General features: G+C 37.5%; 1 protein-coding gene across 2 annotated transcripts in view; it reads right to left on the bottom strand.

Annotated features, from left to right (window-relative positions):
* Positions 1-20,073, bottom strand: part of VWA8 (von Willebrand factor A domain containing 8) — a 366,248-nt gene that overhangs the window by 178,137 nt on the left and 168,038 nt on the right. For both annotated transcript variants that reach the window (XM_042977303.1, XM_015538962.2), the window contains exon 21: positions 2,670-2,746. In XM_042977303.1, coding sequence (XP_042833237.1) covers positions 2,670-2,746 — 77 coding nt within the window. The remainder of the gene's footprint in view (positions 1-2,669; positions 2,747-20,073) is intronic.

Here is a 20,073-nt window from a genome sequence, read left to right as displayed (position 1 = left end):
TATCATGAATGGGTATTAAATCTTACCAAATACTTTTTTTTTTTTTTTTTTTGCAATGATTGAGATGATCACATAGCTTTTCCCTTATGCTATAGATTGAATGAGTCACATTGTTTGATTTTCAAATGTTAAGTCAACCTTACAATCCTGGGATAAAACTCACTTGATTACAATGTATTATCCTTTTTATATATTCTGGAAGTTGATTTTTTAATACTGTTTATAGATTTTTGTATCTATGTTCATGGAAAATGCTGCGCTGTAATTTATTTATATTATGCAGGTCTGCTGTTGAAAAAATACCCTCAGCTCTTGTTTATCTGAAAATATCTATTTTTAAAGATTTTTTTTTCCAAACACACTATTTGACACTCACTTCTCACTTTTTTTTCTTCTTTTGGCACTTTGAAAATAATCATTTCACCGAATTGTGGTTTGTATTTACTACATATGAAAAATCAGCAGTCATTTTTATCATTTTCCTTCTGTAATGTTTTTTCCCCTGTAATATGTCTTTTTTCCTCTCTGGCAGTTTTAAAGATTTTTATCTTCCAATTTTCAACAATTTAAATATAGTGTACTTTGTTGAGGTCTCCTGTTTATCCTACTTGAAAGTCACTGAGTTTCCTGGATTGGTGATTTTATATGCTTTCCATCAAATTTGGGAATTTTTCCACCATTATATCTTCAAATATTGTTCTGACTCATTCTTTCTCCTTTCTTTTGAGACTCCGATTGCTCATATGTGAGACTGCTTTTTTTAGAGTTGCCATTTCTATATTGAGAATTCCTAAGTATTCCCTCATTATACTCATTTTTTCTCCTTTAAATGCCTGAATATATTTATGGCAATTGTTTTACAGTCCTTGTCTGCTAATTCCACCATCTGTCATTTTGGGTTTTATTTCTACTGACCAATTTTCCTGCTTCTTTGTATGTCTAGTAATTTTCTATTGAATGCTTGACATTATGGATGCTATATATTGTTGAATGGATTTTACAGTCTTCCTTCATTTCATGTGAAGTTTGTTTGGCTAGGCAGTTAATGTACTTGTGAATTAGACGGATCTTTTAAAGACATTTCCCCCCTAACATCCATCCCTTTAATTTTTTAAAGTCATTGTGCATGAGAAAAGCGTCCAAAAATACTGCTAAATAGCAAGCATCCTTGTTTTCTCAAGGCTTTTTTTTTTCATTTTTATTTATTTATTTTATTTTTTAATATGAAATTTATTGTCAAATTGGTTTCCATACAACACCCAGTTAAACTTATTAAGGATGAGCATAAAGCAGCTTTTATTTTACAGATAGACTGGTTGTACTTCTAAAGCACACACTCTATAGAATATCTTCCAAATGCCAGGAGTGTTTAATGGAGGCTCCTAATCATGTGGGACCTCTGGTACTTGTTTAGCTCACAGATCCCAGGTAGTTGTAAGTTTCCCAGTATTTGTGAGTCTTGTGCAGTTTTATAATTCTTTACTATGGTAGGACTAATCTGGTACCACTTACTCCATCTCCATAATAGCCAGAGGTATAAATCCCAAGAGGGAGATTTTGTTTTTTGTTTTTTACTATCTCTCAGCTTTACTTTGGTTCTCTTCTCTTTCTTTCATGACTCATTAATTCTGCTTTCTTTTTTCTTACATTTTTCTCCCAAGAACATATTATTTAATAGAAGGACTCAAATGAGAAACTAATTCTTGCAACTCAATCCAATGTTTTTTCCACTACACAATATATACATATTTTTAAATGTTTATTTATTTTGAGAGAGTGAGAGTATGAGTGGGGAAGGGGCAAAGAGAGAAGGAGAAAGAGAATTCCAAGCAGGCTCCACACTGTCAGTGCAGAGCCCAATGTGGGACTTGATCTCATGAATTGTGAGATCATGACCTGAGCATGAATCAAGAGTCAGATGCTTAAGTGAGTAACTGAGTAACACCCACTACACAATATGTTTTATCTCCTGGGATTAAAATAACAATTAAATCTAGTTTTAACCTGCTTATTACTTGGTATATTCCTTGATTTCTCTATTTCTCTCTCTCTCTCTCTCTCCCCATCTCTTTGTCTCTGTCTCTATTTTGGTGGATCTGCTACTTACTTTTATTTTACAAAGATTTAGAGCAGGTTGGCTGATACAGGTAAAAACAATTCATGTCAAGAAAATCTATTTGATTAAAAGCTATCCCTGAACCAGCATTCCGACCACACAAAACTAAATAATCCACAAAGTGTTTATAAGGAAGGCAAGGAGACCAATAACTTATTCTATATTTTTGGTTTCTTACCTCATTCCTGAGATCATATAGTATATTGTTTCTCCTTGTGAGCTATTTTAGCTTCCTGTTAGTGAATGGGCTTAGCCTCTAATATTTTTATTCCAATTTAAGGGCCTTTATGTTGATGAAATCTGCTCCTAGAATGTAATGTTCATCACTCTCTGTCCACAAAATATCTATTTATTCATGTTTATAAAGCATTAGTCACTTTAAAAATAAATTTTGCCATGTTTTATTGCCTTTTAAGGAGGAGAAAGATAAGGACAGGAGGAACAGAAATAAAACTGGCTTATAAAATGGGCTTTTAAAAAAGTATTTTTAAATTGTACTGGGAGAAAAATAATTAAACTACATCTCAAGAGGTTGTGGGTCTTACACTTTTACCTGTGCAGCTGAATGTATTCTCGAGGTCTGTTGAGCAGGTGAAGGAATCTGTCAACAATCTTGTTCTTTCCTACACCCTGTAATTACACAAGCAGCGTTAAACAAAAAGAGACTTTTGTGGAGGTAAAACAAACCAGAAGAATCTTTTGCCAAAATGTACTTTCTCAAAGTTGTACTGTTTCAGCTTATTGTTAATGAAAACATACATATTTACATATATACATACATACATATATATATATATATATATATATATATATATATATATATATATGTTTACATACAGCAAACAAATACAGCACAACTTCTGACAGAAAGATTTTTTAAAAAGTTACTTCTAAGTACACTAGGTTAATTTACATAAAATACACTAAACGCATTCTATTTACAAGGAACTTCATAATAACTTTTAGCCTTCTACAGCTTGTTTTTTCTGTTCTACAGTGTTACACTTAAATATAGATGCTATAGTACAATATTAATTATTTCAAATTTGAAGAATGGCATCAAAGGCAATAAACTAAGTATAAAAACAACGATTTTACCAGTGGTTCTTCAGAAGTATGGTTTTTGAAGACAGATGAATACAACACCGTACTTCGGTGTTAATCACTCATTTATTTTTCTCCTTCTATCCCCCTTTCAGTCCTTTAAAACCTTGGAAACCTAAATTATAACCAAGGTTTATTAATAAGTCTCAACTCGGGGCACCTAGATGGCTCAGTCAGTTGAGCGTCCAATTATTGATTTCAGTTCACATCATGATCTCAGGGTCATGAGATGGATCCTCACGTGGCGCTCTGTGCTGAGCATGGAACCTGCTTAAGATTCTCTCTCTCCCTCCCTTCTTCTCAGCTCTTATGCACTCTTTCTCTCTTAAAAAAAAAAAAGTTTCAACTATATCTGCTCTTGTTAGGAACGTCCTCATGTCCTTACCACTTATTGATGCTGAGAGTTGTTGCCATCCTTTTGTAGAAGACAGACTGTTAAAAATGGAAACCACTCCCATGCTAGTTCCCCATTTTAAAGTTTTCTCTTAGAGGTGGAATACTCTATTAACGGAATGTGACTCTTTTAACAAGTGAGTTGTGTGGGAAGAGTAGAAGTCGTCAAAAAGCTAAATTCCATAGTCATATGTAGTCATAGCGATAAATAACACTTACTGATATCTTATACCCTCCCTGCCAAGCTCTATGCTAGGTATTTACCTGTGTTCTTTCATTTAATTACCATAACAGCTCTATGAGGTAAGTATTTTGATTATTCCAACTTCACAAATCAAGACACCAAGTCTCAGAAAAGCCAAGCAACATGTTCGTGGTCACACAGCCAGGATTCAAATCCAGGTCTGTCTGATTCTGATGCTCATGCTTTTAGTCCCAACATTATGGATTATATTTCTCTCACTTTGAAATTGATTTAGGGAAATGGGGCCTTGAATTTTCTCCTCCCCTACTGCTAGGAGTCCATCCTAAGGAAATCATTAGGCAGATCAGGAAAATGCATGGCGCTAAGCAGTAAGAGCAGGACCCCAATAGAAGGAAGCAGGCATTGGTATTTCTGCTACATGCTCAAATATCTTGTAAAGAAAGGCATTCTACAAGTACAGAGGATAGAAATTCAAATCAATCAAATGAGTATTTATTGAGCATTCTCATAGTCCAAGAACTGTGACAGTTCCTCTAAGATAAACAAATTCGCAAAGAAAATATGAGAAGTTGTCCCTCACAGTTCTCAAAAGGAGGCAAGATACATACACAGGGAGCACAGAAGACAAGTCGCCAGTGTAGATAAATAACTGCTAACTTATATGACATAGATTCTAATAACCTTAGAATCTTTCTCTTCTCTTTGGCCCACTAAATATGTCATAAGATGACAGATGCAAGAGAGACTAAGAGGGCTGGAATGATTACCAATTAATAAATACGACAGAGATATGAAGCACACACAGAAACACACAGTAGCAAGCAATTAAGATCCATTGTATACCCTCAATTCAGGGAAACAGAATGAAATCAATATTTAAAGGACAATATGACGATAATATGCAAACTATACTAAAAGAGGAGAGACTGGAATCCAGGAGATTGATTGTTTATCCACTTAACATATAAACAAACATTTACTGAGTGTTGGCACATGTCAGGAGAGAGACCAGTGAACGAGACAGATAAGGTTTCCACTCTTCTGGAACTCCCATTTCAGAAGTGTGGAGACAGAAGGATTGGAAGGTAGATTAGAAAAGTAGGTAGAAAGCCAGCAACATATAGTTAGACAACTAACAAAATAAAGAAAATTATCAAGCAGTGATGTTCTCTACACACAGTTAAGATAGGGTGAGGTAATACTAACTGGGTGGTTATTAACATTGATTTAGAAGTGAAGACCTTTCCTCAGGTAACTTTAAGCTGAGATCTAGATGACGAGGAGCCTGTGCTATCAAGATTCCAGAAGGGGCATTCCAGGAGAAGAGTTGCTACAGCTGATCCCCTAAAGTACATATAAGCTTAGGATATCTGAGGAGCAGCCCATGTGTTCAAGTGTTGTAGGCAAGAGAAGAATATACAAGATAAAGAAATAAAAGTAAGTAGGGTCTAACCAACCAAGTTTACAAGTCAAGGTGAAGAAGTGGGATTTTATTCTATTCGATAGGGAGCCATTTATATATATATATATATATATATATATTTTTTTTTTTTTTTTTTTTTTTTTTTTTTTTTGAGAGAGAGAGAGAGAGAGAGAATAAGCAGGGAAGGGGCAGAGAGACAGGGAGACACAGAATCCGAAGCAGGCTCCAGGCCCTGAGTTGTCAGCACAGGGCCTGATGTGGGGCTTGAACTCATGAACTGTGAGATCATGACCTGAGCCAAAGTTGGACGCCCAACCAACTGAACCACCTAGGAGCCCCCATTACAAGATTTTTTAGCAGGGAAGTGACATGAACTAATACATAGGTATGGAGAGTGAATTATAAGGGAGGGGGTAAGGATGGAAACTGGAAACCAGTTGGAATGCTACTTCCAGAATCCAGGCAAGAGACAATGATGGCTTAGATTAGGGAGGTACAAGTGGAGAAAGACAGATTCAACTTGTTTTGCAAGTAAAGCTGACAAAACTGGCTCACGAACTGGATAAGGGAGGGTAAAGGAAAAGAAAGATCAAAGGTTACTTCTAGATAATTCCTTGAGCAAATGGATAGGAAAGACTAGGGGAGGAAGACCTTTTTCAGGAGGAAAAATCAAGAGCTAACCCTATCTTTCTCCAAAGCATTTATTATCATTTAACATTCCGTCAATTTATTTGCTTGTGTGTTACCTTTATCCCGGACTGGAAATGTTAGCTCAAGAAGCTTGTTTTGTACACTACTGTATTGCTAGTGTCTAGAACGGTGCTCACACTAAATAGGTACTCAGCTAATTTGTCTAATGAATTAGTGATATCTACATCTCCCCAGGTGTTTATGGCAGTGACCCCAGTAATCCTCAGTACTTCTGACTCCCTCTCAATTCATTACTATTCCTCTCATTTCTATCTCCAAAATAGATCTTAAGTCTGTCAAATTTCTCTGGAATCATCTTAAACCAAAGGAATATCTTATCTTGTCTACAACAGTGGTTCTCAAGCTTTGATGAGCAAATGAATCACCTCTCAGATCTTAACAAGATGCAGAATGATTTGGTAGGTCTGGGCTGGAGTCTGAGATTCTGCATCTCTAAGATGCTTCCAAGTGGCACCAACACTGCTCATCCACAGACTTTGTGCAGCAAGAATATGTACCTGCGATAGTCTCACAACTGAGCTCCCTACATTCATTCATTCATTCACTCTATTCATTTGTTCATTCTATTCATTCATTCATGCTATTTTGAATGTATTTTCCACACTGCCAGCTGGAGTAATGTTCTTAACAGATAAATTAGATTATATCATTCTGCTCAACCCCACTCAGTAGCTTCTCACTGCATTTAGAGTAAGTGTGAAAATTCTTCCTGTGGCCTGTAAGGTCCTACATGCTCTAGCCTCCACTCATTCCTCCAGGTCTCCAGTGTCCACTCTTCTCCACCCAACCACTGTTCTAGTCACACTCAGCTTCCTTCAGTCCTTAAAAGATTCCAAGCTCTTCCTACCTCAGGGGCCTTGCACATGCACATCCTTCTCCTTGGGGAGCTTTTCTATCATTCACCATGTTAGTCATTCACACTCATTATCTTAATTCCCTTCTTCACAAAGGCTTCTCCTACCTCCCAGTGTAAGTTAGGCTCTTCCTCACCTCCCACACTACCCTTTATTTTTCCTTCTTAAGCATAAGTAGGATTTATATGGGTGACAACTTGTTTATAAAGTCTCTCTCATCCACTGTTCTGTGAACTGAAAGTGTCCTGAGGGCAGGGTCCAGGACTATTTATTGCTGGTTTGCCCAGAGCCCAGCACAGAGCCTGACACAATAATGCATTCAATAAACATTTGTCCAATGAATGAATACAAAGAATTTGTAAAGTACTGGAAAAGGGTATAAAATCCCAGTAAGATATGAACTGTGATCATGTTAATAAAGATAGTGAATATTGGAAACTGTGATGAGTTCCAGACTAGTAAAAACTGGCCAAGTTTTGCAATGATCCAATTTACACATTTCACCTACAAAAGATTCAACGTTATTAGAGCTGACTGTTAAACTGACAAATTCACTGATGTAAGAACAATGGATCATTTCATCTTCTAGGAATCTTTTTGATATCTAACTGGATTTCTCCCCAGATAGTTCCAAGTCTAACACAGGAACAAAGAGAAGGAAAATATTTTCACATTTGCACATATACTACAAAGCTCTGTAAGCTTTAAATGGCATGTTCTAACAAACATAAAATTTTAAATAGATACATTCAGAAGAGTAAAATGTGTTTGTTAACATATCAAGTCTGCTAACTTCAAAGAATCTACAGAAAGCAAGTATCATAAACGCACTGTAATGTCAGAAATACAAAGGATCTCCTGATAGAAACAGATCATGGAAAGCTACTGCCAGGAGTTCCTGCTCCCTGCCCACCTCCAAAGTTACCTAATCAGCCATGCTTTTCAAACTGCTCTGGAGCAACACACTGTTTTAGGGGCTTACAAGTCCCAGAGATGTGGGACGTGACATGAAATCCCCAGCTGCCACCGGGGATCTCTTTTTCTTTATGTTAGAGTCTTTAGAACTTCAGAACTTCTAGCTCAGCTATCTTCTTGCTCCATATACTCTCCCTGGGCAATCTCACCCACTCCCATAACTGGAGTCATCACATAGGGCTCAAACCTCTTTCCGAAGCTCCAGCTGAGATCCCTTATCCCTGTCAACTGAACTTCTGCACCAGATGTTCATAGTGGACTCATTATGCTGCCACCGAAACCCACTCCTTTTTCTTTTTAATCCCAGTATAAGAGAGTATCACCATGTACCCTGCTACTCAATGAACGAACCTTGGAACGTTTTTGACTAGTCTACTTTTTCCTATGACCCCATTCAATGTCACTACAACCTGTGTAGTCTCTACCTGCAAAATGTTTTTATTCTTTCTTCTCACTCCTTTCTCTCCTTTTCTTCCTTATTTCCTATCTTCCCTCCCTCCCTTGTCCAATAAGTCAACTATTTTAACACATAACGTTACAGGTAATGTACTAGCTGAGCAAGATATGATGGTAAATAAAATAGCCATGGCCCATGGTCACACTCACAGCTTACCATCTAGTAAGAAACAAAGACAATTAAGCAAATATAACGAGTACACCTATAATAAGTGTTATGCTATGGGATATCCGAGATGCCTGAAGATTTTAGCAAAGGGCTCAGGCAGGCCCACCACACATAATATTGTTTAGTGGGGATGTCAAAGAGTTAAGGAGGTAATGGGGAGGAGGAGGAGGCGGAAGAGTGTTCCAGATGGAGAGAAGAGTATGTGTAAAGACTTGAGGGCAATCGTGAGCTGGAGTGCTGGACAGGTCTGAGAGAGGGCAAAGGCTAGAGCAGGAATGAGGAAGGGAATGGTAAGAAATCAAACAAGAATGGCAGGCAGGGTCTAGCTCTGGCAAAGCCTTGGAAGTCAGTTAAAAGAGTTTGGGCTGTTTCCCAAAAGTAGAAGTAGAGTAGAGGAGTAATAGGATCAGATTTTGATTTTTGGAAAACCACTCTGTAGAATGATCTGGCAGACAGAAAGAATGAAAGCCTAAGAAAGCAGCCTAGAAATGCCTTAAAAAAATCCAGGCAGGAGATGATGATGGTTTAACTAAGGAGCAGAAGAAATGGATGGATTTAAGAGGTATTTAGGGAAAAGAACTAATGGGATCTGGTGATGGTCTGGATGTGGAGATGAGGAGACAGAGGCGTCAGTTTCTATCTGGGGCCACAGGGTGGAAGGTGGTGCCATTTACTGACAAATGAAACAGGGGAGGAGAAGTGGATTTGCTGGGAGGAGGAGGGAAGCCTAGTTTTTAAAAAAGGCAGTTTAATTTTGGATTTGTTTACTTTGAAGTGCCTGCTTCCCATATCTGCTCCTTCCTCTCCAATTCACTGTCACTACTCAAGGGCAGCCCATCGTTGTGCCAGGAGTCTTTTGGTCTCCCTCCTCTGGACTCACAATAGGCCAGCCCACAATTTGTTTAGTTATTTTTCTAAAATAGAGATCTCATCAGGTCATTTCTGACTTCATTTTGAAAGCTCTGATGGTTCCTTCGAGGAAATGCTAAAAGCATGATCTCAAAAGGAATTTCTATAAATATGCGGAGCAGAAAGGACCAGTTACAGCGATTTGTGCTTTCCAATCAGTTTTTGCCTAGAACACAAAATCCTCAGGATTACTTTAATTGAATAAATACATAAATAGTCTCTTATTTTTCCATCATAAAAGTTACACACACTCATTTTTCTCACTGGGAAATGTAAAAAACAAAACGTTATACAACGTGCAGCTGCTAAAACAAACCTGCTACCATTTTCATCTTGTGCCTCTGAGAATTTATGTTCAGTTGTCATTATTCTGTAAATAAAATGTGTATTCTCTAATAGAAATTAGCATGAAGTTAACAGTTTTTACATCATATTTAACTCATATTAGGGATAATATTTAGTGAGTTGAAAATTTAAAAAGGGAGAAGGAAGCTGTGGAATGAGAAGTCTGAGAAAATACAAAATGTCTCATGAGAATGCACTTTCTTGTATCATTACTGTTCCGTCTCACTGTGTTCTTTGTGGCAATATCCTGGAGAGAAGGACCTTCGCAGATGTAAGAGTCAGATGGTCCTTCAACTACAGGGTTAAGAGAAGCAGGGAACATGTTACGTCCCACAGACACGAATCAAACCAAGGATAGGAAGTGAACATGCTTCCAGTTTCTGTGAGAGAAAACATCAGGGACCATGACTTAAAGGACTTGAAAGATTCTGGAATTCTTATACATTCCTCAGGTTTCTTATTTTAATTAACCTGTTTCCTCAGAGAGATTAGCGGTAAAATCCTTTAAAGGAAAAGGCTGTAGAATTTCGGAAACTCCATCTGTATCCATCAAGGGGGGAGGGGGAGATAGGAGTGGAGCAGGAGAAAAGACCTAAAGCAGAATGGAGAGCAGGTAAGAGAAAATGAATCCAGGGATGAGACCTGGGCCAGTCCAGATGTTGAAGGATATGTCATAGCAGGTAAACTTGAAAGCTGCTGGCAGCCCTCTGCAAGTCTCACTCAAATGTGTTCTTAATCAACCAACAGTCTCCTGAACCTTCGCGCTCCCACAGCTTTGCTTACGTTGTTCGTTCTGAGAATAGCCCATCCTTCCCCCATCTATCCAAATTCTTCCACTCACTCTTTAGTGTTCTGATCAAATGTCTCGCTTCTTGGAAGCTTTGCCTGACTCTCCCATTCTTTTCTCTCCCTGAGCATCAGAACAATCTCCTCCTTTGGGCTCCCAAGCCATTGTCTTACAGCACTCACTACACTGTACTTTAGCAACAGGTCTGGTGCCTGGGAGGGAAAACTCCCTCCCTGAGGCCAGGATCGGTCCCCCAGTTCGCACACCTCATTCACCTCACGTATAACCTGCAGGGAATAACTACTAAAATTTGAGGAAAGAAGAAAGTAAGAAAGGAAAGGGAAGTGATGCGACTTGCTCTTGCAAAAGGAGGTAGAAAGCTGTTCCAGGAAGCTTCTGCTCCCTTTGTGCAAACAAAGAGGAGGAAACTAACATTTATGGAGCCCTCTGCTGTATGCATACACATCCTTTCAGTGCTTAATCACTTGAATCCTCACGCTAGCCCATGTGAGCGGGAGATAATGTACCTGCTTGGAGAGAAGCAAACTTAAATTTCAAGTGGTTAAGAACCCAGCACACAATGGGATTTGAAGGCATATCCATTCTGATTCAACAGATTGGGCTGTTTTCTGTTTCACCATATTGCAAAACAAAATGTCAGGAGGTAGTCTCACTGAACTGATTTACATGGGAGTTTATATCCTGATGTCATACATCAGTCAAGATCAGTCATTCCACAGTTATGATATACTAAAACATGTGTCCAGCAACTCCCTGTATAGAATCCAAGGTTCAGGAGGGAGAACAGTGAGAAAGTCAAGTTCGATCTTTCCTTCTGCAGTAATTTTTAAAATCGACTCCAAGTGAGTGTTTACCACTGCCAGTGCTCTGCTTTCTCTCATGTGTTTCCCTCAACTTCCAGTTCTCCCTAATTCTTTAATAACATTCATACAGTTAGGCCAGTTTGTATAATATTTACAGATAATTTCTGCACAGTGTCCTAATTTCCTTTTTAAAAAAGCTACTATATGGGGCGCCTGGGTGGCTCAGTCGGTTAAGCGTCCGACTTCAGCTCAGGTCACGATCTCACAGTCTGTGAGTTAGAGCCCCGCCTCGGGCTCTGGGCTGATGGCTCAGAGCCTGGAGCCTGTTTCCGATTCTGTGTCTCCCTCTCTCTCTGGCCCTCCCCCATTCATGCTGTCTCTGTCTCAAAAATAAATAAACGTTAAAAAAAAAAAAAGAATAAAAAAAAAGCTACTATATGAATGCCATTAACAAATACCAACTGCAATAAAAAAAATAACAAAGAGACTAATATTACAGTAAATTGAGAGAAATAAATTGTGGCTGCTTTTTTTAAGCCTTAAAAGTTCTATCAAATGTTGAACCTTCTAATTCTTTGCTTCTGCCTGAAAATATACTTAATATACTAGCAGTTAAGAAACCTGGATTATGATCTCTGCTTTATCTCTCTCCAGATGGAGGTTTCTACCACCATCTGAGCCTAGATTTGTTCATTTGAATAAAGAGGGCCTAGACATGCTGATCCCTAAACACTTTTATTCTAATATTCTGTAATCGCATAGTAAAATGTGAGATTACTGCTATATAAATCACCGGAAATTTATTTTTCAAATTCTCTCAGTGAACCTGCACTACTTAGGTAATCAGAAAAAAATTATTAAAACTGAATAGTAAACAATCCTAAACATGTGCACAAGTGGCTTATTCGTAACAGAGCCAATAAACATACCCAGAAGCCAGACGGAAAGACATACATTTCAACTGCACTATGAGTTTGCATGGCTTGAAAACACACTTACTTATAAAGCTTTCTGTCAAAGTCATAATCTCTTTTTCAAACAGGAATGATGAAATCCACATCCCTGCAACTCCTCTTTGAAATACTGTGCTGCTATAAATGGCAAAGGTATACTCTTAGGTAGTTTGGTCATTAGGTATGACCAAAGCAACCATGACAAATCTTGTGGAGGGAAAAGAAAAATCAATATGTGTGCAAGAACAACATGCAAATTCAAAATAAGTGCAAAAGAACATTCACTAAGAAACACTGAATGGTCAAGAATTTCCAGATCGTAATACAAACAACTTCATTAGGAAGCAAGGGGTTGGAGAAGGGACACAACATAATACAATCTAAAATAAAGATGACTGTCCTTATCTTTGATAAACCCAAGTATTTCATACCCTTGGGACTCCCAGGCTGCTAGAGCTCCTAGAATCATAGCACATTTAGTTATCAAATTCCCTGCTGCCACTACCAGCTGGGGACTACAGACAAGATTTCTGGACAAACTGTTCAGTCCCGTTACAGATATCAGACAATTCTGCTGGCATAGCAACGTGCTATATTTCTAATGTTGCACAGTAGCAATCTGCTAGGGCTCAGTTCAAATTATTAATTAGCAAAATTCACACATTCTTTAATTTTGGCAATAAAATATTCACAGCATCTCAATATTAAATAATTCAACAAACATGACTTTACCAGGAGAAAAACTAAGTCCATGATCACAAGAAGCCTATGATTAATGGGTGGAGTAAGATACAAAGGATTATATACGGTTATGTAGTAACAACGTGCATAGAGTTCTGCTTAGTTGGCACTAAAGATACGCTTACTGATTTTCATAATGTATAAATATCTCAAAGTCAAAGGCTATGAAAATCAAGAAAAGAAAGCAGTTATTTCTAACCTGGAAAAAAATGGATATGGTTTGAGGTCACTGTTGTACAAATTAATGAGGGACTTAAACTGGCTTAACAAAATTTATTCTAGACAGTATTTCCTCAGACGTTCATCAACACTGGTGTAGTTCTGAATAAAATGTTTATATTCGTGAAAATTTGTTACCCTGCTCAGGGTAAAGAGGACAGGAGAGTATTGCATTCCTTTTTCAAAGAGACTTGGGAGGGACGTCAACTAAATATAATTTCCAGCCTTTGTTTAAATGCTGATTGGAATAAACCAAGTGTAAAATGACTGTCTGGAGATAGCTGTGGAAAAATGAAAAAAGGGTATCAGAATATATTCAGGGATTATTATTAATTTGTTAGGCGTACAGAATTGTGGTTATATTAGAAATAAATACTGGGATGGCTATGAGAAAAACGCATTATGTAAAAGAATAATGTTGGGGCGCCTGGGTGGCTCAGTCGGTTGGGCGTCCGACTTCGGCTCAGGTCCCGATCTCGCGGTCCGTGAGTTCGAGCCCCGCGTCGGGCTCTGGGCTGATGGCTCAGAGCCTGGAGTCTGCTTCCGATTCTGTGTTCTCTCTCTCTGCCCCTCCCCCATTCATGCTATGTCTCTCTCTGTCTCAAAAATAAATAAAACGTTAAAAAAAAATAAAATAAAAAAAATAAAAGAATAATGCATGAAAAAACAACATAAAAAAGTGTTGGGGGAATAGATAAAACAAGTTAGATAAAATGCTATTAATTGTTAAAGCTAAGTAACCAGTAAAAGGGTTCGTTACATACTCTGCTTTTTATAGAAAATTACAAAACGCCCTGTACTCTGTATGTAAAGCATACGCCTTAGCCTGTGGCACTCAACCAAAGTTAGCAATTACATATTATTATTCTTGTTGCTGTTACCATTATTATTCCTAGGGTAAGCATTCCTGTGGTATGGTGAAAAATAAGTGTGAACTTTGAGGTCGGAGCCCTAACTCTGCCACTAACTAGCTATGTGATCTTGAGCAAATATTTTAACTTTTTTGAGTTTTAGAAGGCTTATTTGTAAAATGTGGAACCTAAAAACATTTACCTCAAAAGGCTGGTGTAGAACTAAATGAAATGGTTTTAAAAAAAGGATATTGGAAATTGTAAAATGTACAAATATCACCATTTTTAACCCTTATACTCGTAAGAAACTTGTAGATGAAATCTACAGTTGTAGATAAAATCAAATACATATCACAACTTAACAAAAGTATCAAAATAGTGAAAAATACTATAAAATTTCAGAAAAAAAGATTATTATTATTTTTTAAAGATTTTATTTTTAAGTAATCAGTATACCTAACGTGGGGCTTGATCACAAAACCCCAACACTAGAGTTGCATGCTCTACTTACTGAGCCAGGCAGGCACCCCAAGATTATTTCTACTTGGGAAAGACTAGGAAAGGTTTTGCTGAAGAAGAAATATCTGGGCTTTGAAAACTGGCAGGATTTTCATCGGCAAAGATGAGAGAAGTGCTGTGTGAAGCCAACAATATGAAAAATGGCTGGGGGAGCAAAAGGGCCTGGTTTACTCAGGGAGGCTAAGAAACTCAAATCTGGAAGAATTAAAATTATACAAGGAGTTTGGAGCCAGGTTACAGATCGTTTTAAGTGTCTCCCTCGGAGACTTTATCTGATAAGCAAGGAAGAGCCACTTACAACTTTTACCAGGAAAATAAAATTAAGAGATACTTTCTAAGATTTATCTCACTGCTGATCGATCAGAAATTGCCAAGGAAGTGAAAAGAATATCTAAAGAATCAGTACTGTAAAAACATGAAGCACATAAAAGTCAGGGATAGAGAAGACATCCTATGTGAAAAATCAGCCAGAGCTGACTTTTGATTTTATAAGGAAGACATAACACAATAGAATTTTGATAAGGGCAAAAGTATGGGCTGTGGAATACAAGGAGAGCCTAAGTATAAAATTTTCACCAGACCACTATTATTGGTAAAATGATACAAAAAGCTAGTTTAAAATGAAGAAAGAAAGAAAGAAAGAAAAGAAAAGAAAGGAGGGAGGGAGGGAGGGAGGGAGGGAGGGAGGGAGGGAGGGAAGAAAGAAAGAAAGAAAGAAAGAAAGAAAGAAAGAAAGAAAGAAAGAAAGAAAAGAGAAGAGAAAAGAAAGGGAGGGAGGGAGGAAAGAAAGAAAGAGAAAGAGAAAGAAAGAAAGAAAGAAAAAGAAAGAAAGAGAAGAGAAAAAAGAAAGATCTGGCAAATTACTGGATTATATTCATTTAGAAGTGACTACAAATTATTATGTTTCATTAAACATAAATCAAAATGTGATGATTTGCTTTGCAATTTTATCTCACATTATATATAGATGATTACATTTTCATCTCTTAAAATACTGCATATTAGAAAAACACTCTTAGGTAGGGATAGCTGAGCACTTTGGAATACCATATTGCTGAAATATTTCTTCCTTCTAATATCTGATAAAATGCAACTGTCTCTCAAAACTCAAGGGTTCTTACACAAAAATGTAAGTTTATTCTTAGGGAGTTTTTAAAAAACAATAAAAACTACGCACCTATAGGTTGATTCTATAACGCCAAACACCCACAATCAATATTTTGCCTATCAAATAGAATATAGCTCTATAAATCAAGAGAAAAGAAAATCTGGGAAGAAAAGAAGCTTATTCTCCAGTAGAGTTGGGACAGAAGAAGCATCACTGACTCAAAAATAAATAGGCATTTCTTTTTTTCCCTCTCAGTCAAGCTTAAATAAATAGAAAGTCATGCTAGGATAAAAAAAAAAAGAAAAAGAAAAAGCCTTCACGAAAACTCCTAATTGCACGAAAGGCACATGTAATGTTATAATTAAAGTAAGTAGAAAATAATGCATGTGGCGGCATACTAAAGTGGTTCTACACTCTGCAGCATTATGTACTAAGGGACCATCAGATTAGTGTCATTTCAGGCACCTGTCCCTTTTGGCTAACAGGCAGCCATTCTGCTTCTCTTATTGGAAAGTTGCTGCACTGAGCCATAAAATCCTACACAGAAAATCGAAAGGGTAACAAAAATCAATTCACTTCACCAAAATAAGATGTGGGTTACTTAATTTTGCTACGATAAGTGACATTTATGGAACTGTTTTCAGCTTTCCAATAGTTATAAAATCTTGTCTAATATCAGATTTCTTAGAAAATATAGTATTATATGGAAAGAAAAGGTGGATTTGGGCTTATAAAGACAATAAACCGTGAGATATCTCAAAATCAACATTTACTCCTTAACTTCCTCACTGTAAAAGCTGCTACTGGTGACAGAGAAATCTTTCAAGGCATCTCCAAATTTACAACTTCAACTATTTAAAAGTTTCTTTCATGGACTTCAGCCAGATTCTAGTTTGCAAACAGAAGGCTGGGTAGACTGAATGTATCCATAGATAGTTTGTATTAAGAGCATTCATCACACTTTATTGCCAGCCCACTGCTGGTTTCTCTGCCAATACTTAATCCTCAAAGCTTCACTTTTGATTTTTTTTTTTTTTTTTTTGGAGTAATCATCATGTAATGTCTTAGAAGGAGAAAGAAAGGGGTGCCTGGGTGGCTCAGTTGGTTAAGTGTCTTGACTTTGGCTGAGCTCATGATCTTCTGGTTTGTGAGTTTGAGCCCCGTGTTGGGTTCTGTGCCTCAGAGCCTGGAGCCTGCTTGGGATTCATTCTCTCTCTCAAAAATAAAAATAAACATTTAAAAAAGAGAGAGAAAGAAAGGAGCCTGATCAATTGCTACAAATAGTTTACTTAGTTTCAGAATAAATCATGTGATTAAAATAGGCATTTTCCCACTTGTCACTTTGCATTTAGGAAAAAAACACTAATAAAAACAATGATACCACTACTGTCAGTAGTCCTCAACCTACCAGCTATGCCTTCACTCTCCTTTTTCCTTTATTTATTATTTTGTTTTACAAGATAGAAATAAAGGTGAAGATGAGAAGGTGCATAAAATATTCAGAGGTGCTGAAATACCACTGATAAATGAAGCAAGGCATTTTCGAAGCCATTGATGAAGGGCCTGTTAGTATGACTGCAAAAGTACGTTCATGAAAAAGAAACCTCCTAGATGCTCAGAATTCTGAGGAAAGCACAGGGAAAGAGAACACACAACTCCATCCTTGGCAAAACACATCTCTGGGTCGTACTTGCTCTGCATTTATTTGCCAACAAATCGTGTAGGTGACTTTACACTCCCTTGTACATACTAAATGGAAGCAGTCAACAGTCTAACTGTAATGAACTTGGAGGGCATTATGTTAAGTGAAATAAGCCAGAGAGAGAAAGAGAGACAAATATTGCGTGATATCATTTATATGAGGAATCTACAAAAGAAAAAGATAAAGAAAAAGCCAGACTCAGAGTAGAAAAGTGGCTGGGGGTGGGGTAATAGGGAGAGGTTGGGAAAAGGGTACAAAATTTCACCTATAAGATGACCAGGCTCTGAAGATCTAATGTATAACATGGTGGCTATAGTTGATAATGCTGTATTACATAATAGAATTTGCTAAGAGAGTAGAATCTAAATGTTCGTATGACAAAAGAAAACATGTGAGGCAGTGGAATGTTTAATCAACTAGGTGGGAGAAATCTTGTCAAAATGTATATGTATATCAAATCATCACATTGTACCCTTTAAATATATTATGATTTTGTCAATTGTATCTCAATAAGGCTGGGAGAGAAAAAGAGTCAAATTGTAGAATCTTGCTCAGATCTTTTTTTTAAATTTTTTTTTTTTTAACGGTTTATTTATTTTTGAGACAGAGAGAGACAGAGCATGAACGGGGGAGGGGCAGAGAGAGAGGGAGACACAGAATCGGAAGCAGGCTCCAGACTCTGAGCCATCAGCCCAGAGCCCGACGCGGGGCTCGAACTCACGGACCGCGAGATCGTGACCTGAGCCGAAGTCGGACGCTTAACCGACTGAGCCACCCAGGCGCCCCAGATCTTAACACCAATGGTTGAAAACAAGTGTGAGAGGAACTGAAATTAGCTAAAGTATTTAAAAAGTTCTGTTTAAATTTTAACTAGCCACTTTGGTTCAATCTCTACTCCTTGACCTGGTAAATGTAAGCAGGCACAATGTTATATGTCACTTAATTAGCTAAATATTAATCACCATTTAATTATTATTTGAAATTTAAAAATGATTACTATTCCATTATTCTGTTCTAGTGATAATGCTGCCAGTCTTCGATCCCATCAGTATATATAAACATATCCAGTTGAATGGGCCACTTAACTATTTACTCTCTTAAGTAGGCACTCCCTAGATTCTACCTAATTTGTTTCCTTCATTGATAGTTACAAATTTACAAAATAAGGAATTCAGTCCATTTGTCTTAGACTCTCCTGAAAATAATCCGAGTTAACCTGAATTTTAAATTCATACTACTTCTAAATCATTTTGACTACTCATTGGGAATTTATTCTTAGTAGTCTTCTACAATCCAGCAATTTACTCAGCAAATATTTGTTGACTATCTATGTATGCAAGGCAAAAATAATTAAGGCTTTTCTCAAGGGACTCTCTCTCGGTTTAGTAGAGAGATGGCAGGTAGAGGCATAAGTCTAAGAGAAGCCAAAAGAAATCAATAACTGACCTGCTGTAACAGTTCAAGGAATAGGGCCAAAGCTTCAGGCCTGTGTTCAGGAAGACTTTATTAAAGAAACATATTATAGAATATTAGCCAGAAGGACCTTAGAAAATACCCATTCCAGGGGCGTCTGCGTGGCTCAGTTGGTTAAGCGTCTGACTCTTGATTTTGACTCAGGTCATGATCTCATGGTTCATGGGATTGAGTCCCTCATTGGGCTCTGCGCTGACAGCATGGAGCCAGCTTGGGATTCACTCTCTCCCTCTCTCTCTGCCCCTTCCTCTCTCACTCTCTCTCACTGTCTCTTTCAAAATAAATGAATAAACTTAAAAAAAAAAGAAAAGAAAATACCCATTTCAATCCTATCATTTAACAGATAAGGGGAAAAAAGAGAGAGAGAAGAAAAAAGACAAAGCCCATTAAGGAGTAATAGCAATCTACCTAATATCACCTAGAGAACTGTAAAGTCTGGACAAGAAGGTAGGTCTTTGGATTCCCAGCTTTCGCTCTTCTATGATAGCACATTGCCACTCTGGGGTTGGAAGGATTTCAAAAGGCAAAGATGGGGGAAATAAGAGAGCAGGCTGATAAGATCAAAGGTTGGAATATGACACTGATACAAAGGTATGTTTGGAAAGCAGTTATATTTATCTGAGGACAAGAGTTTGAGGGGGAGGAATGAGACAGTAGGCTGCAAGCAGGGTAGGAATAGATAATGGACAAATGACAGGAGGATATCAAACAACAGACTAAGAGAGTTAGTCTTGTTCACTAGATAATTTAATGGACACAGAAGCAGAAATGACTTGGGAAATCTGAAAGTTCCTTCAACATTGGTAATATTATTATTATTAATATAATTTATTGTCAAATTGGCTAACATACAGTGTGTAAAGTGTGCTCTTGGTTTTGGGGGTAGATTCCGGCGGTTCATCACCTACATACAACACCCAGTGCTCATCCCAACAAGTGCCCTCCTCAATGCCCATCCCCCATTCCCCCCTCCCCCGCCTCCCCATCCACCCTCAGTTTGTTCTCTGTATTTAAGAGTCTTATTATATGAGACTGATGGTCTTAAAGGTATATAATGAATGAACAGAAAAACCCTTCTGATATGAAAAAGGCCAGTTAAACATACCAAATTTAACACTGAATACAATCTCCCTTGGTCAATTTTTCTTTCTCCCAAGTGGGTGCAGAACAAGGACGAAAGAAGGCAAGACCCGCTGATGACAGGCACAGTTTGTGACAACAGTGATGGAGAGACAT

This window comes from Panthera tigris, chromosome A1 (genome assembly GCF_018350195.1).
Source record: "Panthera tigris isolate Pti1 chromosome A1, P.tigris_Pti1_mat1.1, whole genome shotgun sequence".
NCBI classification, from domain to species: Eukaryota; Metazoa; Chordata; class Mammalia; order Carnivora; family Felidae; genus Panthera; species Panthera tigris.
Note: the sequence above shows the minus strand (reverse complement) of the source record. Positions and strands in the feature narration are given on the sequence as shown.